General features: G+C 52.9%; 5 protein-coding genes and 1 long non-coding RNA gene across 6 annotated transcripts; 3 read left to right on the top strand and 3 right to left on the bottom strand.

Moving 5' to 3' along the window:
- Positions 1-2,687: 2,687 nt before the first annotated feature.
- LOC100279402 (uncharacterized) lies at positions 2,688-4,623 on the bottom strand. Its single transcript, NM_001152414.1, has 2 exons — positions 4,373-4,623; positions 2,688-4,271 (listed from the first exon to the last, which is right to left on the bottom strand). The coding sequence occupies exon 2, from the start codon at positions 4,042-4,044 to the stop codon at positions 2,911-2,913; it is 1,134 nt and encodes a 377-aa protein (NP_001145886.1). The 5' UTR covers positions 4,045-4,271; positions 4,373-4,623; the 3' UTR covers positions 2,688-2,910.
- A 1,537-nt stretch (positions 4,624-6,160) lies between these two features.
- Positions 6,161-7,688, bottom strand: LOC111589355 (uncharacterized). Its single transcript, XM_023300212.2, has 2 exons — positions 7,305-7,688; positions 6,161-7,199 (listed from the first exon to the last, which is right to left on the bottom strand). The coding sequence occupies exons 1-2, from the start codon at positions 7,673-7,675 to the stop codon at positions 6,623-6,625; spliced, it is 948 nt and encodes a 315-aa protein (XP_023155980.1). The 5' UTR covers positions 7,676-7,688; the 3' UTR covers positions 6,161-6,622.
- A 198-nt stretch (positions 7,689-7,886) lies between these two features.
- LOC118472113 (uncharacterized) lies at positions 7,887-11,350 on the top strand. The gene is made up of 2 exons (XR_004849748.1): positions 7,887-7,970; positions 11,067-11,350. It is a non-coding gene; the product is annotated as an uncharacterized lncRNA (long non-coding RNA).
- On the top strand, positions 7,997-11,009 carry LOC100278754 (uncharacterized). Its single transcript, XM_008648050.4, has one exon. It carries the CDS (start codon positions 8,011-8,013, stop codon positions 10,801-10,803), a length of 2,793 nt encoding a protein of 930 aa, XP_008646272.2. The 5' UTR covers positions 7,997-8,010; the 3' UTR covers positions 10,804-11,009.
- Positions 10,927-12,430, bottom strand: LOC100193302 (uncharacterized). Its single transcript, NM_001138441.2, has 2 exons — positions 11,387-12,430; positions 10,927-11,248 (listed from the first exon to the last, which is right to left on the bottom strand). Exons 1-2 carry the CDS (start codon positions 12,246-12,248, stop codon positions 11,073-11,075), a joined length of 1,038 nt encoding a protein of 345 aa, NP_001131913.2. The 5' UTR covers positions 12,249-12,430; the 3' UTR covers positions 10,927-11,072.
- Positions 12,431-13,383: 953 nt separating this feature from the next.
- Positions 13,384-15,455, top strand: LOC103627744 (uncharacterized). The gene is made up of 2 exons (XM_008648052.2): positions 13,384-14,848; positions 15,091-15,455. The coding sequence occupies exons 1-2, from the start codon at positions 13,468-13,470 to the stop codon at positions 15,126-15,128; spliced, it is 1,419 nt and encodes a 472-aa protein (XP_008646274.1). The 5' UTR covers positions 13,384-13,467; the 3' UTR covers positions 15,129-15,455.
- Positions 15,456-24,763: the final 9,308 nt, after the last annotated feature.

Below are 24,763 nucleotides of genomic sequence, written 5' to 3' on the forward strand. Positions count from 1 at the left end.
TGCAGGTCGTACCGTCCGGAGCACCAGAAGTCACTTGTGATCCGCCTAATGCGGAAGGCCGACATAAATATAACCGGCCACCCAAGCCCCAAGAACCAAAAAAGTCACATGTCCCTGAGCTTGTTTGGCCCACTAAGGCCAAACCTTCTGTTCGCTCTCACCCGCACTCGACACAAAAGGAAAAAGTTAAGTTCACATTTAATATTACTAAATGTGATAAAATATTTGATGAGTTGCTTAAACATGGTAATATTAAATTGTCACATGTTATTCCTCCGGTTGAACAATTAAAAGGGCGCGTTTATTGCAAATGGCATGGCTACTTTCTCCATAACACCAATGATTGTGTCGTCTTCCGTCGGCAAATACAATCGGCTATAAACGAAGGCCGGTTGAGGTTTCAAAAAGAGGTGAAAATTGACAGGCCGTCTGTTCCTGTCACCACATTAGAGCCAACGAGCAAAAAGGCCATAATTCGGCCTTGTGCGGCCGATGAAAGTAAAAATAAAAATATCATCATTGGTGATCATCTCACACCAAATATGTCACACAGAATGGTTACTCTGAAGGCTCCGGACAAAAGAAAGACCGGAGGCACCGGGGGGCAAGCACGATCGGACATCCGATCATGGTCACCTGTCCTGCGTACGCCAGACGATCCGGGTACTAAGGCCGAACAGTCCGAGACAGGCACGGATAGTCCGGCTATGATGGCCGGACGGTCCGCAGATGGTCAGAAGCAACAACCTCAGACCATCGGACCACAACGTTCCAACACAAGTGTTAGGAAACAAAACACTACTAAGACGTCTGGACGACTCAGTAGAGTCGGTCCTACTTTTGGTCAGTTGCTTGCCAAATATATGAAAAAGGTCGTTCCACACAACCGGCCAATAAAACAAACGAAGTCAAAAGGGCGACCTGTGCGGAAGCAAAAGCCGACTAAACGGACCCAAAGGGTAGCACAACCAAGATCGCCTTGTCATCCTCCTCCGGGGATAGCATGGTGCGTCCCGTTCTATCCATCGCCGATGTGTTGTCCTGCTCATGTGTGGGGTGGTACGGCGATGAATTTGTATTACTGGCCTAATCTGTTTGCTTATTTAGGCTGGGGGGCACCACAAGTTTTTGCCTATTGACAGGTTGATCAGGTAGACATGGCCGAAGAGGATGCAATCCGAAACGGCCTCTATGCATTAAAGTTCCATCAAGTATTTATATTATATGATCGCAAGAGCCGATGACTTGCATCGAGCTGAGTCCTTACTTCGGGAACAAAAGCTCATGAGGTCAATTGTTTCCGAAGTTTTCGCTGATGCTTTTGGTTCGCCAAGCTCCACCAAAAGGCAGGGGGCATATGTTGGACACCAAAATGAGCGGACGGTCCGACCCTTGGGCCCGGACGGTCCGCGTGTCCCGAGATTAGATTAACTCGGATGTTTATCCTTATCTCGTGTGTGGTTATCCATCTAATCACATGGGAGTTTGCTGGCTATCTCTTAGGAAAAGGTCCAGACCTCCTCCCCTATAAATATAAAGGGGTACAGCCGATTGAGAACCCCCGAACACATTCCAATCGAACCAATTACCTTATTTACTTTTCCCGCCCTAGGAGTAGATGTAGCATAGTTCTAGTTGTAGCCTTCCGCATATCCACCTCCACCCCTATTCGACTTTACGTCGTCTAGATCTGTCTTGGGTGGCCTGCCGATCCCAAGACGACCCTAAGATCTCACCCCTCCCGGGGGGCAAGATCTAGTTGTCCATCCAAGACCTCTTCCTCGATTTGATCTCTTAATTCCTAGGCGACTCCACGTCGTCTGGGGACGCCCCGGGTGACCTGTCGACCCGGAGCACCTTAAGATCTTTCCCCCAGGGGACGAGATCTAGATTCCAGCAAGGAGGAAGACGACCCTGTCGCCAGGTCGCGGACCGTCCGGCCCAGAGCTGCGGACCGTCCGGTGTGACGCAGGGAAGACACCGCTCCTGCGCCCAGGTCGCGGACCGTCCGCGCTGTCGCAGAGGGCACTACCAGGCGATCCGGCGACCTGTCGCAGGCCGCCACTACTGTTCACCTTGCGGAGCCGAACCCAAGGTATTGCTCATCACGAGAAGGCCCTAAGGTTCGTTGCTATTTGGTCCCAAATAGGTGGTGACCATCATAGAGGTTTTGCCCCACATTTAGGATAACCACTTTATTTGACCCTACATCATCTAAAGGTGCCAAGTACCGCCAAACGGTTCATTATAGTGTTTGGTGACCAAAAAGGCACCAACACATGTGATCAAACCTATCCGATGGGTTACTACCCAAGGATCGCACCCCTTGGGAGAGTACCCCTACAGTCTGTATATAATCCAATGTTCCCCTGCAATAAAGACTTACAACTGTCATTTGTCTGTGCCGGAGACGGCGCCCACGTGGCATTGGCGTATCAATGCGGGGACAAACGCCGCCTACCTGCTTCATCCGGTTCACGTATCCCCCTGGTTCAAATGGCGCGTCACTGAGAAAAGGGCCGATCAGGCGAGTTTCACGGAGGGTAGCAGCAACCAAAAAGACAGCTACTTCACAAAGGCAGAAGTGGCATCAGCGGCGTCTTGTTGTCAAGTGTCAAGGGCTCGCATGGTTCCACTAGCAAATCTCTTTAACACGCAATGTACTCCAGAAGCAAACAACAGGAGGTGCAATTCTAATGCATATCAGCTCATTCGATTGTTGTCACGTCTTGTGCTTGTACACTTTGAAATCCAGTCATCAACAAAGCATAAATACGATCATCTGTTGCTTCATCAGTCCTAGTAAAGTTACACATGCGTGTAACTCCTGTACAAACCCTCAGCTAGAAGGACAAATACTCCTCAACGATCTTACGTACAAATCAAAATTCAAAAGTGTCTGAGATTTGTTCACGAGGAGCAGAGAGGACACCGCACCAGCCCGTTCTCGTTGCACTCGGGGCACCGCCTGAACGTGCCCACCTCCTCGACGAACACCTTGCAGCTGCCGGAGCAGTCCTCGCAGGGCACGAACCGCACGCCGCCGCAGCCGGAGCACGCGTCCAGGACAACGCCCTTGCCGCCGGAGCTCGGCGGGGGCGCTACTACTACGTCGCAGGCCTCGAGCGCCCTCGCCAGCTCGCCGGCCTCGTGCATCCGGCGGACCTCCTCGGCGCCGCCCAGGTGCCTGCCGTCCGCGAACGCCTGCGGGAGCCTGCCCGCGTTGGGGCTGGAGCCCAGCGCGGCGTGGAGCTCGTCCTTGAACCCCGAGTGCATCGACAGGTCGCGCTCGTCGACGCGCACGCCGTAGCTCCGGAGGACGGACCTGGTGGACCAGCAGTCCTCGTACGTCTTGCGGACGCCACGGAGGCTGGTCAGGTACAGCACCACCTTCCGGGCGCTATCCGGGGGCGGCGGCGGTGCCAGCTTGGCGAGCAGCTTCGCGTCGATCCTCTGCTGGAACGCGCTGACCCGCGCGCGCACGATGCCAGGGAACCTCTGTATCTCGCGCTCCCGCTGCTTGACCTTGACGCCCACCTCGCCGCCCGGGCCGTCAGGCTTCTTGTCGACACACCCCTCGTTGCCGGGGACGTCCGACGGCGGCGGCGGGGGGTTCTCATCCAGCGCCTTCCGGAACGCGGCGATGACGTCCGGGTCGAAGTCGAACTCGGCGGGTGACCCTGTCGCCGACTTCTCCCGCCGCCCCTCGGCGTCGGCGTCGGCGTCGCCCCCCTCCTCATCGTCCTTGCCGTCGTCGTCGAGGCCGTCCATGAGCTCCCACACGTTGATCACCTCGGGCTCGCGAGCAGGCGCCTTGGCCGGCGAGCCTCGCACTTGTTGTTTCTGCCGCCGCATCAGCGTCTTCGCCGCGCCTGCTAGAGCGCCGTCGTCGTCCCGGTCCCGGTCGAGGCTGAGCGACCCCAGCGTGGAGGACTTGAGCGCGACGGTGTGGTGGACGCCGCCGGAGCGGCTCCGCGCGCGCGGCGACCGGCTGCCACCCCGGACGCCGCCGCGCAGCGCGTGCCTGGACCCGGTGCAGCCCATCGGACAGCCGCCACGGCCCACAGAGAGCGACCCCGGACCGGCAGCGCTAAGGCACAGTAGCTCAATGTCGGTGTGGAGCCTTGTTGGAGGAGCACTGGACCATCATCCCTCGACAAGAGCAGAGCAGCTGGGCCAAGAACAGCGAGGTGGTGGAACAGCTGAGGCCAGTTCAGACTTCAGAGTATGGAACCGGTAGGTAGCTGGGCGCGTCGCCTCCGCGCCTCTCCCTGGCCACCAATCCAAGCGCAGGTGGGGTTAGTCAAGCGTGGGGGAGAGGAGCTCGACGGCGATCGAGGCGGGGAGGAGGCGGACGGAGTGGCGAGTCTACCAGGTGGGCGAGATCTGAGGCACAGGGTGAGGTTGGCTGCGATGCGCGGAGGGAGGAAACGCTCTAGTAATCAAGCGAGGAAGGAGCGTTTGGGGTCACGGCCTCACGGCACGGGCGCATAAAGCGTAATAACTCGCGCGTTTCGGTTGGGAAATCGTGGACTCGTGCCCGCGTCCCCGTTCGCGCTGACAGGTGGGTGGAATCATTACCCGCCGGCCGCCGGCAAGCAGCTCCTGGTGGCTCTGATAGGCTGGAACTAGCCAGGCCAGGATCATCCGCATCGGCGGGAGAGAGACTGCAGCATCGGATCGAGCGCAGGAGTTCGGCGGGCGACCGTACGCTGCTAAAATGCCAGACCTGTCAATTCGGCACCTTCTGCGATGCAGCGGCTGAGCGAGCGCCCCATGTTTCATTTCCGAACGAGGGCAACTTGATGGCCAACACCGCGTGGCAACTGGCAACTAGCTTGTTGCAAGAACGTGCGCGCCTGATCGCCTTTCTATTTTCGAACCCAGCAAGTCGGGCGTGTTCGAGGATTAGTGGATTCTGACCTTGAATTTGACGCCGCGGGCAAGGCAAACTACTGTCACTGTGTCACCACCCTCCCTGTCCCCGTCGCCGCGACGCAGCAGCTTCGTCCTTTTTCTCCTTGTCGCGATCTCACAGCTGAAACAGCGAGGCGCCGCGGTGTCACTGTCACGGTGTCACCACCCTTCGCCCCGGGTAACGTACATGCCAATCTGCTGACGCGCAACCGCGAGCGCATATGCCAGTCTGAACTGGGAGGTGGGAGCCGGCCAAAGGTTTGCGCACCGCCAACAAGTCCTACTACTTCTCTTTCGTCACGTCAGGTCAGGTGACTGCGCCCAACAGAACGTCTCAAGCTTCGATCGGCGCTGCCGCCTATCTCACCGACGCGCGCCGCGGGAGCTGGACCAGAGCGAGGGCGCGATTCCAAGTTTCCGACCCTTCTTTCTTTCTTTCTTTCTTTCTTTCTTTCCGGCACGAAACCTGGGCAGGTTTTCGCCTGTTGGTTGGTGGCGCCGAGTGCCGACCGACGACTGCTAGTCAGTGCTGCTGACCGTGCCGAGCGGACGAGGGCGACTGGCAGCGGCAATGCCCGTGCCCGTGCCCGTCGGCTGCTTCCACTTCCACTCTTCCAGCCATGAGCGCATTTACCGTTCAACAATTCCGAGCCACCACACTGAAGACTGAACTGAAGACCAACCTGTCGTCTCAGCTTAGCTACAGTAACTGCGAAGACGAGTACGCCGCTTTTTGGTGAGCTGTAGTAGCCTGCTGTCGCTGCTGAATCTAGAAAGGGAACCGGTGCTGCAAAAAAGATGATGCCTAAAGTTCCGTGGGAGTACCACTCGACCCTGTGGGCGACCACTCACCAAGACAGCTCGTGAGTTAGGACTGCACTCTTGGTATCGATTCCGATGCTCTAGCTGGATCATCCTGCTCGTGACCTCGCGACATCGCAACCCGCAGTTCCTCATATGGAGTCAGATCCGGCGTTTTTTTTTGTCAAGACTAGAGATTGTTCTCAAAAGGCAAGCCATAGCATAATAGGCCTAGCTAGCTGGGCCTGATCATCCAAATGTTTGATATAGACGTGGGCCGTTGTGTAAATCCAAGATCGTAGTCACCGGCTAGGAAACGAAGCGGCAACTATGGGCTGGTGCGTGAAAGCAGATTTTCTCGTACGTCCACACTGGTGATGCCAAAAAAAGGCAGCCCGTTATAGCGACCGCAAATTTTATCAAGGCCAGCAGCCCACTAGGCAGAGCTGTTTGGAATCCTCGTTCATTAGATGCAACATATAGAGTAGTTTATTTTTCCTAGTATGTCTCGTGAAGATTAACGTGGAGCCTCCGTTTGGAGTCTCCAACTAGCAACAGTAACCAATAGTAAGATCTATAAATATACATAGATCGAAGGTCTCAGTTGTTTTAATGTTAACAATACCATTGCATACTGAGATCAGGTCATCCTTGAATCTAGCAGCACAATTGTGCATGAAGTGCAGGGCCCTTGCTAGTTCAATTGGAAATCTAAAGAAATTTATAGCTTGCTAGTTCAATTGGAGTTCTACAGAAATTTAGCCTCTCGGTAGGGCAAATTCGAATCAACCCTCCATTTCAGAATACAGGATTTAATCCCCCATAAAAAATTAGCTATGAATACGTACGCCATGTATAAACCCTAGTCCAGTACTATACCTCGGGGTAGCAGGCAGCGAGCGAGTCACGAGTACTTTGGAGTAGGCATCTTGGCAGGCAGCGTTGGCAGCGTCACCTCACACTGCAGCATGCTCACAGCCTGCCTGATGGAAGGCCTCAGACTACAGTCCGGATGAGCGCACGCCAGCCCGACAACCATCACCCGCTCCATCTCTCCGCGGTCGAAGTCGCCGCCCATCCGCTCGTCCGCCGCTTCAAGAACGGCTCTTCGTCCGTACAAGCCCCAGACCCACTCCACCAGGCGCGTCCTGCCCTGGTCTTCCTGCTCGGGCACCACGGGCGGCCGGCCGCAGGCGATCTCGAGGAGCACGACGCCGAAGCTGTACACGTCCGACTCCGGGCCCGCGCGGCCGGCGACGAGGCACTCCGGGTCCATGTAACCCATGGTGCCCGCGAGGTTTGTCGTGTGCGATCCACGGCCGTGGTCGACAAGCCTGGCGAGGCCGAAGTCGCCTAGCTTTGCGGCGAAGGACGCGTCGAGCATGATGTTGCTCGGCTTCACGTCCCTGTGCACCACGCACTGCTCCCACTCCTGGTGAAGGTAGAGGAGCGCAGATCCCAAGCCGAGCACGATCTTGAACCTGCACAGCATAACACAGCCAGATCGACATCCAGATCTGCAGCGTGTATTCTGTTTGCTCTGCCCACATCGAACGGACACATTCACGTAACGTTTTCACCCTTACCTGACTGGCCATGTTAGGAGAACAGTCGGGTTGTAGAGATGGGTGTCGAGGCTGCCGTTGGGCATCAGTTCATACACCAGCAGCAGCTCCTTGCCCTGATGGCACCATCCAATGAGCTGCACAAGGTTCCGATGCCTGAGCCGGCTTATGATCCTCACCTCGGAGCTGTATTCTTTCCTCCCTTGCTCTGAACCCCTCGAGACTCTCTTGATGGCGACGTGGAGGTCCAGCTCTTTCAGAAACCCTCTGTAAACTGCGCCGAAACCGCCTTCCCCGAGCTTCTCCTCCTCCGAGAAGCCCTTGGTCGCGACAGAAAGTTGGCCGTACTCGAACCTCTTGGGCCCCGAGCCCTTCTCAAACTCCTCGTCCATGAGCCTGTCAGCATCTCAGACAGGAGCAATGAGCAGACAACGAGAACAAGCCACGGCACGTGAGAGTCCATCGTCCAAACGCCAAGGTTACTGAGCCAATATGGGCCAAGTAGTGGGTCAGCTATCTATGGGTCGCTTGATGTTCGAGTAGTACTATATAAAAGACAAACACTTGTGTAATAGGGGCATGAACAATTTAGCTATCAAATATCAGACAAACTCGTCTTCCTCCCAGCTATTCCCTTCTCCAAGTCTTATTCTCCTCTGAGCTCTTCCTCTTGGATCCCCTTCCCAGGTGTTGCTAACATTTGGTATCAGACTAGGACTCAATCTCGATGGAGGCCACGATGCAGGATATTCTAGACGCACTGGCGCGCATGGAGGCACGCTTGACCGATGCGCTGGTGGGTCGCTGCGGCGAGCAGTACGCACGCGAGCACACTTCCCCCTTCGACGGATCCGTGCCTCCTTCTTCCATCGTCAACACACAGTACCGCGACGAGGCAATCCTTCCGCCTCTCGTCCACGACGACGCTGCGAAGGTGGCGTCCTTGGATTCGGGAAACGACTTTGGCCTGCAGCAGACCGCCACGGTGCTTGCGTCCCTGGGGTCCGACGAGATGTCTTCGTCGACCACGCTCCTCGCCGGCTCCATATCCGACCGCTACATTCCGCCGCTCTACGACGACGACTGCTACACCATGCCACAGCCGTTTGTCGATACTCTCGCCAACCCCGACGATGACCTCCTCCAGGAGCTCGACGTGTTGGACGAGGATGCCGCGAGCGCCAACGCGGCTGACGACGATTCAGGCGTTGTCCTCGTCTATGCGCCGCTCGACTCGAACATCGACAGCAGCGGATCACCGCGCTACCCGTGCCTCCCCGAGGGCGCGGTGTTGTTCCATCGGGACCCGCACGAGAAGGTCCTCATCGGCGGGACGGAGTTGTCCGGCGAAGTCCGCCGCCTCCGTTTCTCCTTGTCGTCACCAGACCAGGCGATGAACCCCGCGCTCGTCCCCAACACCGACGCAGAGGAGGAGGAGGTTCTCACCATCACGCCCACCAAGTGTTCGACAATATACCTCAACCGCGGCATTTACTCCGTCCCCAACCCGGTCCTCCATCGTCAGCACCTACTCCGGGACTGCGACGGCAACCACGTCGGAGTCGACGTCGACATCCTTCCTACCTCCGAGTTCGACGAGGGTCCCATCTTCGACGAGGAGCCCTGCTTCCACCGCAGCCTCCTGGATTCAGATCCAGACTCTCCCTACGACTGGGTCGTCCCCGTCATCGCCGTCCACGGCAGCGGCGACACTGAGCTGTCTCACAGCGAAGCCGACAAGGTCCCCGCGACCGCCGCGCTACCCAACCTGCGCGAGAAGATCTGCTGTCGGTTCGTCGACAGGACGAAGCTGTCCCGCCACGTCCACCTCATCCACTTCTCCCTACCGTCGCCGGACCAGGTGCTCGGCATCCCCACCGGCACGCATGTCTTCGACTGCACCAGCGTTGACGGGAAGCCGTGTATGCGATTGTACACGCCGCCGAGCAAGGAGGACGAGGTTCTCGCCACTACGCCCAACAGGTGTTTGATGAATTGCTTCATCCTCACACAGAGTTGTTTCTCGCCTCCGGTCAGTTGCAGCTGGGATGCAGTGATGCAGAGACAACCATGGCCACCACCTATGCAATCCAACCGTGTTGTGAGCATCACCGACCGCCACACCGAGGAGGCCAGCCCCGTGCGCAAACTGGTTGCCGAGATCATTGGTGTGCTTGGGTCAAAACACATGAGAACTGTCACGCCGCTTCCTGACACCGGTCAATGGCTGCTTCTATCATTGATCGAGAAGCTCCCTCAAAGCGTGGTTGATCTACTGAGAGCTCATGTTATCAATCTCCATCATTATCTGATGTTGTTTAGCTTGCTGGGATTTTCAGTTCTGTTCGACTGTATCAAAGCACCTGACTCGAATGCTATCTGTAGAGGCATAACACAGGATATGACATATGCTGCTGTTCAAGCTTACACAGATGCATATAAGCCTGATTGGGAACGTATCAACTTCATTGTAGACATTTTGAGATCGACTCCTGGAGAAGGGCCTTCGTGGTACCATCTTTTGAAGAAAGTTAGTGGCGGCTGCAATGATCTTAAGAACAACGAACACATGCTTGTTGTTGTCCTTACCAAACAGCAAGCTATTAAGACAGGAGGCAACTTCCAGATCGTGGAGTATTTCCTGGTTGAGGCAATCCAAATCCAGTCATATGGAGCAGAGGGCAATACCGAGCTCAACCTTTCAACTGGTGACTACATAGTGGTAGGGGTGTCAGATGTCCAGGTCTGGTGTGGCTGCGATCTGCTATTCCGCATTACAGACTGGCACATTCCATGGCATATCATCTTGGCGGTATCAAAAATTTCCATCGGCTTGGGAGCCAGCCGAAGCTCAAGAATGGAGAAATGTCAGCCATATGTCCAGTCGTCAGTCACTTCCCGTGACAAGCAAAAGTTGTTTGTCCGATTCTTTGGTGTGCTCTACAGAGTGTTCAACAAGACGAATTTCATGCTGCTGTTGGACGACGATTGGGAGCCACTGATGGATAATTACCGGCCTTTGGGAATAAAATCTCTGAGGTTCAGCACATTTTCTCTTGGAAATATGTCACCAAAGATAGAAGAGCAAAAAATTCAGTACACCATTCATACCATTGGAGGAAGCTTAACTGCAGTTCATGGATTTTTTGTCCAACTTGGTGTCAATGTGGATACGAGTGACTGGGAGCTTCAAGCTCTGGGAAGACTTTCGGTTACTGTGGCAAAGCAAGCCAAGCTCGACCGCTTCCCCATCACCATTAGTGATCCAATCTCAGCTACGTTCGGTGAACCATTTGAGAAAGCCAACCCAAGCCATTCCTCCACAGCAATCGTTTGTCGAGCTGGTTCAGGAATTGATATGGTTGTTGGCCTTGTTTCTTCTAGTCTAGGTGCTGTTGCTAGTGGCCAAGGCAATTTCAAAGTCTTAGTTTGGGATCCTGGTGGTTATGCATATCACAGCTTGGGGACAAGCTGTATTTCAAGCGGTGGGGAATGTCAGCATCTCAGACAGGAGCAATGAGCAGACAACGAGAACAAGCCACGGCACGTGAGAGTCCATCGTCCAAACGCCAAGGTTACTGAGCCAATATGGGCCAAGTAGTGGGTCAGCTATCTATGGGTCGCTTGATGTTCGAGTAGTACTATATAAAAGACAAACACTTGTGTAATAGGGGCATGAACAATTTAGCTATCAAATATCAGACAAACTCGTCTTCCTCCCAGCTATTCCCTTCTCCAAGTCTTATTCTCCTCTGAGCTCTTCCTCTTGGATCCCCTTCCCAGTTGTTGCTAACAGAGCCTTCCTCGAGCATCCGATTCTAGCTGTATCTCAGCCAACGCCAGGTGTTTCCTTCGTAGTGCACGGAGCAGAGCAACAACTGCCGCGCAGAGCAAGATGGATATCGAGCTAGTGATTCCAAGAGCAACTTTCAGTCCTGTTCTGGGATTCGATGAAGCCAAAGCACCTACAGACGTTCATGCATATATAACGACATCAAATGATTCATCAATGGTGCATGTGTAGTGTATGTAGTAGGTTGTCAGTGGCAGGGATCAGTTGCCTACTACTTCCGTGTGTGTGCTCGTACGGTCGTACCGCGTACCTGGATCGGTTGGGCTCCCAGTCCCAGGAGCTACCGAGCTGAAGGACCAAGAGAGCAACTGGTGGAGCTCGATGGACGCGCCGGTCGCCGCCGAGAAACCGATGGCCACCTGCTCCGGCAGCGCGGAGCTGAGATCCACCTTGGCGCTCACGTTGAAGATAGGCGTAGCGCTGCCGAACTTGGGGCTGCGGTCGAATCTCAGGTCAACGCCCATCACGCTGGTGCTGCTGTTGTAGTCCACCCGCGCGCTCATCTGCCCGTTCAGGCTGAAGCTCGGCAGCGAGATGTTGGCCACGGACACGACGGAGTTCACGTTGATCCCCATGTGGTCGTAGGTCAGGTGGGGATCCCAGGAGTCGTCGAACGTGTCGAACTCCACGGCCACGAACCTGTCCCTGCCAGCGGTCCGGTTGACGCAGTAGTCGGTGCAGAGGCCGAGTGCGCCTCCCTCCGACCTGGGCGGCAGACCCGAGGGGTAATTGCCGAGGAAGAAGGCCATGCCGTCCCCCTTGTTGTTCATGTCGGTGATGTTGATGGCGAAGGTGAAGGATGTGGTGAAACTGGCCACCTGGCCCGTGGCGTTGTCCCGAAGAGGCACCGGGTGCGCGTACGCAACCCGGCCGACGCTGTCGGAGATCCCCGCTCTGTACGCGTTCGCCGTGAGGTCGAAGCGTTGGCCGTGGAACGCGGCGTCGCCGGCGGTCGTGAAGTCCGCGAGGCTGAACGTGGAGGCGTTGGAGAAGTCGACATCGAAGAAGAGAGAAGCGGAGCTGAGGGCACTATGGCTGGCACTGGCAACGAGCATCAAGTAGACAAGCGGGATGACGAGAAGACGTGTTGTGGTTGTGGTGGTGGAGCTCATCGCCGCCGTCCTGCTAGCTAGCTAGCTAGTGCCGATGGGCGTCGCGAAAGCTTGTGTGAAGTGTGCTGACTCGTCGCCTTCGCCATTAGCATGCATATGCAGTTACCTCGCTCCGCTCTGCAGACTGATGGTCAAGTCTTACTTGCTGATGGTCAAGTCTCCGTCTCCGCGTCTCGATGTTGAATGTGTGACGGGATTGACGGATTGTTACGGGAGTTCGGTCATCCTACCACGATTCTAGACATCCAAACATATGTTTACGGTTTACCATTACCGTTTTCATCCAAGGATGCTCCCATCTTCAAATAATTGACGCGTCCAATCAATACATTTTGGTTTTGACCATCAGTAATTTTTTAACCTGATGCAAATAATTAAATAACTGAAGTAAACCCTTAATGACTGAATATTTATTGTACGTAGTGGCAAATCCATTAGTGAATCAAAGGACCTATTAAGCCGGTCAACCGTGGCGATGTTGCCCTGGCGATGGCAACAGACGGTCGATACCTTGTGTTAGGCAACCTAGCTGATTAGCCACTGTCGTCCACTAGTCTAGAGCCTGGGCGCCTGCAGGCTGTGGTTGTACTATGGAGGAGATGGAGGGTAGGCGCCAGATAGCGACGAGCCGACAACTAATGGGAATAGCGGGTGCGAGACATCAACGGATAAGGTTAGGACACAGATTGGGACAAGGTCGGTGTCGTGGCGAGTGTGTGTCAGATGGAAACATTTAATCTTTTATCATCTTTATAGATAACACTAAATAATCAGTCATGACAACTGAGTCATTAATATGGTATTTTACGTGACATCTATCCCACAAAATGGCAAAAAGATCATGTCCGATACGAATGTGGTTGGTGCATGGTGGGTTACGGAGTGAGACATTTAGACTGATACGAAGATCCGCTCCTATTTGTTGGATTACTATATTTAGATTGATCATCTTCCTTGTTTTACTATTGCATGCCACCATTATTGTATACGCACGGTGATCACCTTCCATCTCTAGTGCATGGCTATACTTAGAAGGTACTAAACAGGTGATCACCGTCCATCTCTACCGGGCACTGTTTCTATGAACCGGTTGGAGCCTAGTCTATATATTGTTGGTCTTGTTAATCAATAATACAACAATCATTCGACTATCATGGTATCACAGAGGTTCGTTCCGAACCATCGCTTCCGCCTTTCCTAACCACGCTATCTCGCTGCCATGGCCGACGACGAAGTCGCAGCTGCTGCTGCTCGCCGTGCTTTGGAGCAGCGCGTCGCCGCCTTTACTGCTGAAGAACGCCGCGAGGCTGCTCGCCAAGAAGCTGCGCACCTGGAGGCTGCGCGCATCGAGGCCGAGCGTCGCGAAGCCGCGCGCTTGGAGCAGGAACGCCGCGACGCCGATGCCCATGCCCTGGTCATCGCCGGTGAGGTCGCTGCGGCTACTGCCGCTCTTCATGCTCAAGCAGCAGTGATCCTCAACGTCAAGTCTCTCGTTCCCATCGTCCTCGACTTCACGTCACCCCACTACAATCGATGGCGTGGCCTCTTCCTCAACACTCTCGAGCGCTATGCGCTTGTCGATCATGTGCTTTCCGACGACGACCGCTCCGCCGACGCCATGTGGAAACGCATGGACTGCACTGTCTTGTCCTGGCTCTACGGCACCATCAATCCCGAGCTCCTCGAGGTTGTCATGAACCGGGACGATGGCCCTCCCACTGCTCGTCGCGTGTGGCTCGGTCTCGAGCAGCAGTTCATTGGGAACAAGGAGAGTCGCGCTCTTCTCCTCGACGCCGAGTTCCGCACCTTCGTCCAAGGCGGTCTGTCCATCTCCGACTACTGCCACCGGCTCAAGTCCATGGCTGACCAGCTTGCAGATCTCGGCGAACCCGTTCGCGACCGTACGTTGGTGCTCAACGTCATTCGGGGCCTCAACGACAGGTTCTCCTACCTCGGCGCGCTGATCCAGCGTCAACGTCCGTTCCCGACGTTCGCCGAAGTCAAGTCTGATCTTCGCCTCGCCGAAATCAACATGGCTGCCAAGTCTGCCCAGCCGCCTCAGGCCTTCGCTGCCTCGGCCCCTCCTTCTCAGCACAACAGCGGCGGACCCGGCGGCGGTGGACGCAAGCAGACAAGGCGTGGCAGCGGCGGCAAGAAAACCTCTGGAGGTCGCGGTCCTGGTTCCATGCCCCCTACCGCGACTTGGGCTGGCCAGCCGCCACGGCCCACACCCTGGCAACATGCATTTGGCACTTTCCAGGCGTATTGGGCCGGCCTGCCAGGACCACCAGGCGTCCCGCCGCGCCCCCCTGGCCCACCTCCGCAGACTTTCTACGCCGGCCCATCCGTGCTACCTGGGCCGCCTCCGACGGCTGCTTCAACAGGCCTCCTGGCGTCCCCGCCTGGGCCATCCCAGCCGGCTCCACCTGGCTTCATCGGCGCCAACCCGCCACCACCAGGATGGCTGCAACATCCTGGCGCCTTCTCCTGGGACGCCAACATGTTGGCTGCAAATTTCAACACGATGACGCTTCAGCCACCGCCAACAAATGAATGGTATATGGATACAGGCGCTGAAACTCACATGACATCCAACTCCGGTAATCTTTGCACCTCGCAGCTTCCTTCTTTTTCTACTCCGTCCAATATTGTCGTTGGCAATGGTTCTCTTTTACCTGTCACTCACACCGGCTCTACCACCCTTCCTGTCATATGTGGTCCTCTTCATTTAAATAATGTTCTTGTTTCTCCTCACCTCATTAAAAATCTCATTTCCGTTCGACAGTTTACTATTGACAATAAATGCTCTGTTGAATTTGATCCCTCTGGCTTTTCTGTGAAGGACCTCAAAACCCGGAACGTGATCGTCAGGTGCAATAGTTCCGGTCCGCTATACCCGCTTCTATCATCGGTTTTTCAGCCCTTAGCACTCACTGCCGGCGTCTCTTCATCCACTCTTTGGCATCGGCGTCTTGGACATCTCGGTCATGAGGCCTTGTCTAGTCTCGTGTCATCATGTGCTATTTCTTGCAATAAGAGTAATTCCGAACACTTGTGTCATGCTTGTCAATTAGGTCGTCATGTACGTCTCCCCTTTCCCACCTCCAGTTCGCGAGCAATCAATAATTTTGATTTAATCCATTGTGATCTTTGGACATCCCCTGTTCCTAGTATTTCTGGCTACAAATATTATTTAGTCATTCTTGATGATTGCTCTCACTTTCTCTGGACCTTCCCCTTGCGTCTCAAGTCTGACACATTTTCTACTCTCACTCAATTTTTTGCCTATGTCTCCACCCAGTTTGGTGTCACCATTAAAAGCGTTCAGTGCGATAATGGTCGTGAGTTTGATAACTCCTCCTCCCGCACGTTCTTTGCCACACATGGTGTCACTCTCCGCATGTCTTGCCCCCATACCTCGCCACAAAATGGCAAGGCCGAGCGCATCATTCGCACCACTAATAATATCCTTCGCTCTCTTCTATTCCAAGCCAGCATGCCTCCGTCGTACTGGGTTGAGGCTCTTCATACTGCCACCTATCTTCTCAATCGCCATCCCACTAAAACCTTGGCCTCGGCCACACCTTTCTTTGTCCTATTCAAAACCCAACCCTCCTATGACCATCTTCGTGTCTTTGGTTGTCGCTGTTACCCCAACCTTTCCTCCACTGCTGCACACAAGCTAGCCCCGCGCTCCACTGCCTGTGTCTTCCTCGGCTATCCCTCCGAACATAAAGGGTATCGCTGTCTTGATCTTTCTACCAATAGAATTATCATCTCGCGTCATGTCATTTTTGATGAGACCTCATTTCCCTTTTCTGAAGTCTCTTCGCCTCCTTCCTCTGACTTTGATTTTCTCTCGGAGTTGGATGTTGCTCCTGTTATTTTTCCTGGTGTCTCACATGTTTCAGGTACCATGGCTCCTCGCACTGCTGCCCCTGTTGGCTCCTTGCCCCAGGTTGCTGCCAGCGGTGCCACGCTGCCTCCGGCCTCGACGTCCGCGGGGGTGGTCTCTGACGCGACCACCACTGCGTATCCTGGTGCTGCCAGCGGTGCTCCACTACTTCCGGCCTCAACGTCCGCGCGGGTGGTCGGTGCTCCCCATGCGACTTCCTCAGCCTCGCCCACTCCTGCGGACCGCACTGGGAGTGCGTCTGAGCGCATCGCCTCTCCGGTGTCTGGTGCGGGCTGCACCACCGGTGCTCCTTCAGGGAGCATGAGCCTGCCTGAGATCATGCCACCTCTGAGCGGTTTGACGCCACTTGTTGAGCGGCCGGCGCCTCCAAATGCGGTCACTACTCAGCCTCTAGCCAATGACCACAGCATGCTAACGCGTGGCAAACGGGGCTTTCGTCAACCAAAGGTACGGCTTGATCTGCATGTTGCTCCTTTGTCTCCCGTGCCCAAATCCTACCGAGGAGCATTGGCCGATCAAAATTGGAGAGCCGCTATGTCTGAGGAATTTTCTGCACTTCAGAAGAATAACACCTGGGACTTGGTTCCTCGTCCCTCGGGTGCTAATATTGTGACTGGCAAATGGGTTTATCGGCACAAGTTTCGCTCTGATGGTTCACTAGAGCGGTACAAGGCTCGCTGGGTTCTTCGTGGTTTCACTCAACGTCCTGGAATTGATTTTGATGAGACTTTCAGTCCGGTTGTCAAACCTGCTACCATTCGTACAGTACTCACAGTGGCTCTCTTCCATCGTTGGCCTGTCCATCAGCTCGATGTGAAGAATGCTTTCTTGCATGGCACCCTTGATGAGATTGTCTATTGTGTACAGCCTGCTGGTTTCGTTGATAGCTCTCGGCCTGATCATGTCTGTCGTCTGAACAAGTCTCTGTATGGGTTGAAACAAGCTCCGCGTGCCTGGTACAGTCGTTTTGCCACTCACATTCTCTCTTTTGGCTTTGTGAGTGCCAAATCTGACACTTCCCTGTTTATATATCAACATGGCCATGACACAATTTATTTACTTCTCTATGTGGATGATATTGTGCTGACAGCATCTTCAGCCTCTCTGCTCCAGTGGGTGATTACAGCTCTACAGCAAGAATTCTCTATGACAGATCTCGGCCCTTTACACCATTTTCTAGGTCTCACGGTGACTCGCCAGCCCAATGGATTTCATCTTTCTCAGCGACAGTATATTCTTGAAGTTCTTGAACGTGCAGGTATGATAGACTGTAAGCCATGTTCTACTCCTGTCGACACGAATGGCAAGCTTTCTGGTACTGACGGGCCACCGGTTGATGATCCGACTCACTATCGGGGTCTTGCTGGCGCACTGCAATATATCACTTTCACTCGGCCTGACATTTCCTATGCTGTTCAGCAAGTTTGTTTACACATGCATGATCCTCGGGAACCACATTATACGTTGATCAAACGTATTCTTCGCTATCTGCATGGGACATTGGATCATGGCTTACATCTTCGCCCCACAGATGTTTCTGCTTTGGTTGCCTACTCTGATGCTGATTGGGCCGGTTGTCCTGACACCCGTCGTTCAACCTCTGGGTATGCTGTTTTTCTTGGTGATAACCTCATATCTTGGTCATCCAAGCGTCAGCCTACTGTTTCCCGTTCAAGTGCTGAAGCAGAGTATCGTGCAGTGGCCAATGCCGTTGCTGAGGCTACCTGGCTCCGTCAGCTCCTTCAGGAAATGCATTCTCCCCTGAAGCACGCCACTGTTATTTTCTGTGACAATGTTAGTGCAGTCTATCTTTCCTCGAACCCAGTACATCACCAGCGTACGAAGCACATTGAGATCGATCTTCACTTCGTCCGTGAGCGCGTTGCGGCCGGTGCTGTTCGAGTATTGCATGTTCCTACTACCTCTCAGTATGCTGATATCTTCACCAAGGGATTGCCTTCATCGGTGTTCACAGAATTCAGGTCCAGTCTGAACATTCTTCCAGGTGGCTGACCACGTTCAGACTGCGGGGGGGTGTTGGATTACTATATTTAGATTGATCATCTTCCTTGTTTTACTATTGCATGCCACCATTATTGTATACGTGCATGGCACGGTGATCACCTTCCATCTCTAGTGCATGGCTATACTTAGAAGGTACTAAACAGATGATCACCGTCCATCTCTACCGGGCACTGTTTCTATGAACCGGTTGGAGCCTAGTCTATATATTGTTGGTCTTGTTAATCAATAATACAACAATCATTCGACTATCACTATTACTTTTAGCCTACGGGAGGGCAGGGTTGCAGGCCTGACAGCCCCGACAACGGCATAAAGTCCACAATAAGCTTTGCTATTAGCCTTGTTTTAATGTATAAAGTAGTCGACGATGTAGTATAATTAATATACTTTGTCATGAATATTTTTTTATGAATTTGCTAGTAGTAATTGAATGTTGTTCCTTGTTTTCAAGGTTCAAACTGCACATCGTCCACCACGTGAGAAACCTTCGCAGAAAAAACAATTGTAGGCCATGCATATTTGCAAATAACCACCGAGAAAGACGAATAATCTCTCAAAGGGCTAGAAGCTTATGGAGGAGGAGATATTTGTAGTTTAGATATAGATTTGACGGTCTTTTATTTTTAACACTAGCATAGGTGAGCGATTTACATGCAGATAAGCTATATTATAGTAAAAAGATAAGCTATTGGTTGACCGTTGACAGTCCCGTCTCATGCAAATTTGGTAAAAGACACCGTGGCTATTAGGATATAGGTTGATTTCTAGCTCAGGAAAAGAAAGAAATAATTTGAAGTACTGTACTATTTTTTGCCTCTGGCCCTACACTCCACGTGAGTGATTCTCTGTAAACTAGTACTATTTGTTTGGTGGTATTTTTAGTTAGATTCACTCCAGGTAAACTGGATCTGGATGACGGTCCAACGTTTGAAGAAGCTAGCTCGATGGAGGAAAATCACATCTTGTCCAAAAGTGAAATAACAGTACCGAGGTTACGACGCGTGTTCCGCACACTGATTGGGCGTGGTCAAATTGCCGTGTAGAACGGGCATCAGCATCACGGTAGTGTGTCGTCGGCAGTCGGCTTCAAAACTTTCGCCGTTGCTTCCTCCATTGTTCCCACCCCCTATTATTGCACACGGCGGACACACACATACATGCATGGCGGTGCGCTGTTGCTGCATTATTTGCTTCCATAGCTGCCAGAGTTTGGCGCCGCGGGATGTTTGGTACCGGCAGGATCTTCTCGTCTTTGTGTTTGTGTTTGTGTTTGGGTCGAGTGTTTTTATTGGAAAAACTTGAAGGGATAGGATCGATGAAGTGTAACACCATTAGCTACACCTGGTTCCCAGTAGTCATTCTCTCTCCATGCCACGTATTCTTTTCCTTTCGCCGGCCAAGGACAGCTGCCACGCTCCTCCTCCCGGCCGTAGGTCCTTATATATATACTCTCAAAATGCAAAATCTAAGTCTCTAAACTTGTTAATCCATCTTATATAGGTCTAGATTTTCATATGCCCTTTCAACTATTCACTTGTGTCTACCTTTCTACCATAAAGACTGCACTTCTACTAGTTAAACGCCGATTTTGCTTACTATATAATGCATGGTTGGTAATATCTGTGTAGAACCGGAAGAAATCGGCTGAACTATCAGCTGAGCCGTCCATGATAGAGGGGGTAGGTTAGGGAACACACGACCTCTAAAATTAAATTTACTTGTCGAAAGATTGCCACTCAGATAGAGTAGTTGGAACAAATTAACGTGGGCACTAGAAATCCCTTCGTTCCGGGCTGGCGCGCCATCTTTTTTGGTCGGAATGCACACCGGGCAGCTGGAGAATGCACATATATGCGCAGCCAAGCAGCACGGGCAGGGCCCAGGTTTCTCTTTCATTCATGAATGGAAAAATTCCGTGTGTGACATCGGAATTTATACTCATCACATATGTACCATTGAATGATATATATATATAGAGAGAGAGAATTTTTTGTGTGTATATAATACGTGGGGCATCACATATGTACCATTGAATGGTATATAGAGAATTTTTTGTGTGTATATAATAAGTGAGGCCAGTGGCACATAAAGGATCCCTTGCATGCTGGACAGTGGGCGCCACCGCCATGCATGGCCCCATGCCATGCTATATACAAGGGTCGATCCATGTAAGTATGCAACAGTCTTCCACATTGTTTGGTATCAATAATTCAGTGCATCCCATCACAACTTTTTGCAGGCGAGGGAGTAGTTGTGTTTAGTATTTGCTTAAACTCCTCTTTCTCTGTTACAGTACTCACCAAAGTGTAAACACCGATGTCCTATCCATTTAATTCGGCGGCACGAAACTGTGCATTTCTTGACGCTCTCCCTCTGACTGTCTTGTGCTCTCCATCGTAACGGGAGATGAGAGAGAGTTTGGTTGCTGATTCCAAATTCCAATCTAAACTGAGCGACATGCATTTGCATATTTGTGATTTTATGAACCTGTAATTAAATGAGCAACCGTGCTCCAGCTAGCTGCAGCATGTGCAGAATTGACAAGAAATGTTGCTTCTGCATGCAGAATTAAAGGCGGGGAAGGGAGAAGGGGTCGTCCTGACCGTTTTTTTTTTTTTGCATTTTAGACTTTTTGGTTTTATTTTCACAAATACGCCTTTTTCAGTTTTATTTTAAAAAATGGATCCCCAGCTCGGCGTCATCACTATTGGCACCGAGCTATAACGTGTCGACGCCAATTAGTTTGGCGTGTACATGTAAGAGTTGACGCCTATGTGGATCTGATGTGGCAGCACCTCGGCGCCGACCTCAAATTAATAGTACCTATCTCGCGAGACAACAAATTCAACTGGACTAGTCCTGCAAGGATGAGTGTAAATAACTCAGCTCAAACATGCAATTCGTTATCCATTGATCCCAAAACTTCCTTTTATAATATACAAGGGAATCATGCACCAATTAAGTAACGGACTGCAATAGCCCTGTAACTAAAAGTGAACACAGAAACAGAAATAGTTTAACTAAGCTCATAATTCCTTGCAAACCTTGGCTTGTAATAGACAGTGAACATACTACCAGTGTTCACTGCATGCCATGCTGTTGCAAGAACACCAAGATGCATACTGTGGTTTGATGTTACTGAAGATGGGATAGTGGTTTGGTGCCTCAGTGCACGCCAAACTCCAACACATAGCTCCCCATTCTCACCTCTATCATGTAAAATTTAAGGAACCGGGTATTGGTATGGTTAGGGGTGGGCGTTCGGGTTACCCGAAAATTTCGGGTCGGGTAATTCGGGTTTTTAAAATTTCGGGTTTTGAGAATCGATACCCGAAATTACAACGGGTTTTGTAATACCCGAAATTTCGGGTACCCGAAGTTTCGGGTTCGGGTTCGGGTATTCCCGAACTACCCGAACTATTGTGTCACCTTCATAAAAACGCATACACCCTATTAAATTAGTATAAAAATATAGTTTGAATAATGATACACATGGACATATAAAACACAAGCAATCTACAATCATAAGTTATGCACACATACACATAATTATAAATGTACAAATTAATAATTAAGCATGACATGGGTACATGACACATTAAAGTTCGGGTAATTCGGGTATTTCGGGTACCCGATTGTGATACCCGAATTACCCGAACTAAATTCGGGTTTTGCAAGTTGCTACCCGAAATTCCTGAACAAAATTCGGGTTTCGGGTATTTCGGGTTCGGGTATTTCGGGTTCGGGTTTCGGGTTACGGGTTTTTTGCCCAGCCCTAGGTATGGTAGTCAAGCGTAAAAAAGGAGAGTTAAGAGCAACCGCATTAACTGCTCATCATAGCACCTGAGAAATATGAAGGCATCCCCCACGACAAGACGCTTGGCGCTCACAAAAAAACACTCCAACCACTTTGCATGAGATGTCTTCGTGGCTGACCTATGAAATGCTAAGTTGTAAATTTTAACAGGTATAAGATCATCAACTATCCAAGTTATAATTTAGGTCACTGTCGGTACCCTGAAATAGGGGTACCCCTTACTACTGTGCAAAGACGCAGTACCCACGCGGCTATCACTTAGTCGCGTGGAAGAAGTGTTGCGTATGGGACCAAGCCACGGCTCGCCCTAGTCTCATGCGGCTATTCTGGGTCCACAACAGTGCTTGACTCCACCACGTGGGCGGGGTCCGGAGCCGCCACGTGTCCAGAGAAGGTGGTATACTCCAAGACATCAACAGTGGTCCGGACCCCCACGGGTGAGCGCCGGACCCCCGGATATACCGACCGGACCCCCAGGGTTGGTCCTGGACCCTCGGGTATACAGTCCGGACCCCCAAGGTTGGTCCCGGACCTCCACGTGTGCAAGCCGGACCGCTGGGATAGGGTCCGGACCCCCTCCCCCCCGTAAGGGGTCTGGACTGTCCACAGCGGGATCCGTTACCGACACGTGTCAGGACCCAGTCTAGTGCGGACCTGTCCGCATACGCCTCTGCTCCCCGCCCAGGCGGGGACCCGATGCTGCCACGTGGCCTACTGCTCGTGACGTAAGCCAGCGGGCAGAGCCTGACGTAAGGCCTCTGGGTTGCGCGACCCCTGCATTTATTGCGGATAAGACGCGCCGCCTGACAAGCGATGTGCCGCCTCGGCATTTAATGAGGCCTGCCCACTCTGCTGTCAGGCGGCGACCTGTCCATTCCACTGGCAAGCAGTGTGCCGCCTCAGCATTTAATGAGGCCTGCCCACTCTGCTGTCAGGCGGCGACCTGTCCATTCCACTGGCAAGCAGTGTGCCGTCTCAGTATTTAATGAGACCTGTCAATTCCGCTGGCAGGCGGCATGCCTGTCTATTCCATTGGCAGGCGGCACGCCCATGCTGCGGCATGCACTATACTCATCATCACTCGTATGTTGCTAGGGAAGCTTCCGCTGCACGCTAATGCTACGCAGACCGTGGATGCCAGGATGCAGGAAGATTGCGCTGGCGATTAGCATTAGTTGCTCCAAGTATTACATCTGTTATGTTCCTGGGCCCACATGTCGGGGCTCAGTACCCTTGTACATGCCTCCCTTAAGCTATAAAAGGGGGCACACGACGTTACAAGGCAGGTTTTTTCAAAACGAACTTAGACACTGAGACTCTCGGCTCTCAAGCTCTCACAGGAATACAACACACAGTGGAGTAGGGTATTACGCTCCAGTGGCCCGAACCACACTAAATCCTTGTGTCTTTGCGTGTCCATCCTGAATCCATCTAACAAGCAAAACGCTTAGTCCCCCTCCTCATCTTAGGATTTAGGGTGGGTGCATTCCGCCATCCGGCCGGAGAATTTTCTCTCTGACATTTGGTGCGTCAGGTAGGAGGCTTTGGCTTTAAGTTTTTGCTTGTTTTTCTGCTCGACCCCATGGTCCACATCGTCGAGCTCCAAGATTTCGTGCCCGAGGACTTCATACTGGAGGAGGAGGCTGCCTCTTCCACTCCGCGGGCCACCAACCTCCCTGCGCCTGGTGCAGCGGCTACTGTGCACTCTGCACGACAGCACACTCTCGCGCAAACATCTCGGGCATCTAGGGCTGCGCCTGGGGCGCTGTTAGCAGCTAGGGAATTGCTGCGCCACCCTCCTAGCTCCACGGCCTCTCCAGGAGCCATGAAGTAGTGGCGGGACGATGTCAACCGTCTGCTCGGCATGGCGCACTCTGGCTCAACCAGGCCCATGCCTCAGTCATCCCGGCGTCAACATGAGGCGTCGGCATCTGTGCGCTCACCCTCGGTGAGGGCAGCACCGACTGAGGACCTGCGGGCGGAGCTCAACCGCCGGCGCGTGGCAGAGGACGCTCCAGTCTCTCTGGAGAGGTCTAATGACCTGCGGGCATAACTCAACCGCAGGCGTGTGGGCGAGGATGCCCGCGTCTCTCTAGAGAGGGCGCGAGAGCGTCGACAGAACGTCGAGGGTCGCAACCTCGACTACGACTTCGCTGTGGTTGCACCGTAGACTCGCCCGGATCCAGGCGGGTGTCCCATTGGCCGGCGTGGGCTGCGCCGCACTCGCGGACCATCTCCGCGCGGCGACCTGGCCATCCAAGTTCCGGCCACACCTGCTGGAGAAGTACGACGGTACGTCCAATCCGTTGGAATTCTTGGAGGTTTACGTCACCGCCATCACGGCAGCAGGTGGAGACACCACCGTGATGGCAACATACTTCCATGTTGCCTTGTTTGGGCTGGCCCGTACTTGGTCATGAACCTTGCCCAGGATCGATCTACTCTTGGGAAGAGCTCTACGCGCGGTTCACAGCGAACTTCGCCAGCGCTGACCAACAACATGGCATGGAGGCCCACCTCCACGTAGTGAGGCAGGAGCCCGGGGAAACTCTCTGAACGTTCATCACCCGCTTCACCAAGGTACGAGGCACCATACCTCGTATTTCAGATGCTTCCTGAAAGTCGCCTAGAGGGGGGTAAATAGGCGGAATCTAAAATTTACAAACTTTAAGCACAACTACAAGCCGGGATTAGCGTTAGAAATAAAATCGAGTCCGAAAGAGAGGGCGAAAACAAATCACAAGCAAATGAAGAGTG

Source organism: Zea mays, chromosome 5 (assembly GCF_902167145.1).
Source record: "Zea mays cultivar B73 chromosome 5, Zm-B73-REFERENCE-NAM-5.0, whole genome shotgun sequence".
Lineage (NCBI taxonomy): Eukaryota > Viridiplantae > Streptophyta > Magnoliopsida > Poales > Poaceae > Zea > Zea mays.

Bases quoted from the DNA above. Each gene is read 5' to 3' on its own strand.
- LOC100193302 (NM_001138441.2), bottom strand. From the start codon at position 12,248: ATGAGCTCCACCACCACAACCACAACACGTCTTCTCGTCATCCCGCTT. The intron at 11,249-11,386 runs GTACGCGGTACG...GAACGTCTGTAG, and splicing joins TGGGAGCCCAACCGATCCAG to GTGCTTTGGCTTCATCGAAT.
- LOC100278754 (XM_008648050.4), top strand. From the start codon at position 8,011: ATGGAGGCCACGATGCAGGATATTCTAGACGCACTGGCGCGCATGGAG.
- LOC111589355 (XM_023300212.2), bottom strand. From the start codon at position 7,675: ATGGACGAGGAGTTTGAGAAGGGCTCGGGGCCCAAGAGGTTCGAGTAC. The intron at 7,200-7,304 runs GTAAGGGTGAAA...TATGCTGTGCAG, and splicing joins CTCCTAACATGGCCAGTCAG to GTTCAAGATCGTGCTCGGCT.
- LOC100279402 (NM_001152414.1), bottom strand. From the start codon at position 4,044: ATGGGCTGCACCGGGTCCAGGCACGCGCTGCGCGGCGGCGTCCGGGGT.
- LOC103627744 (XM_008648052.2), top strand. From the start codon at position 13,468: ATGGCCGACGACGAAGTCGCAGCTGCTGCTGCTCGCCGTGCTTTGGAG. The intron at 14,849-15,090 runs GTAATCTTTGCA...TTTTCTGTGAAG, and splicing joins TCACATGACATCCAACTCCG to GACCTCAAAACCCGGAACGT.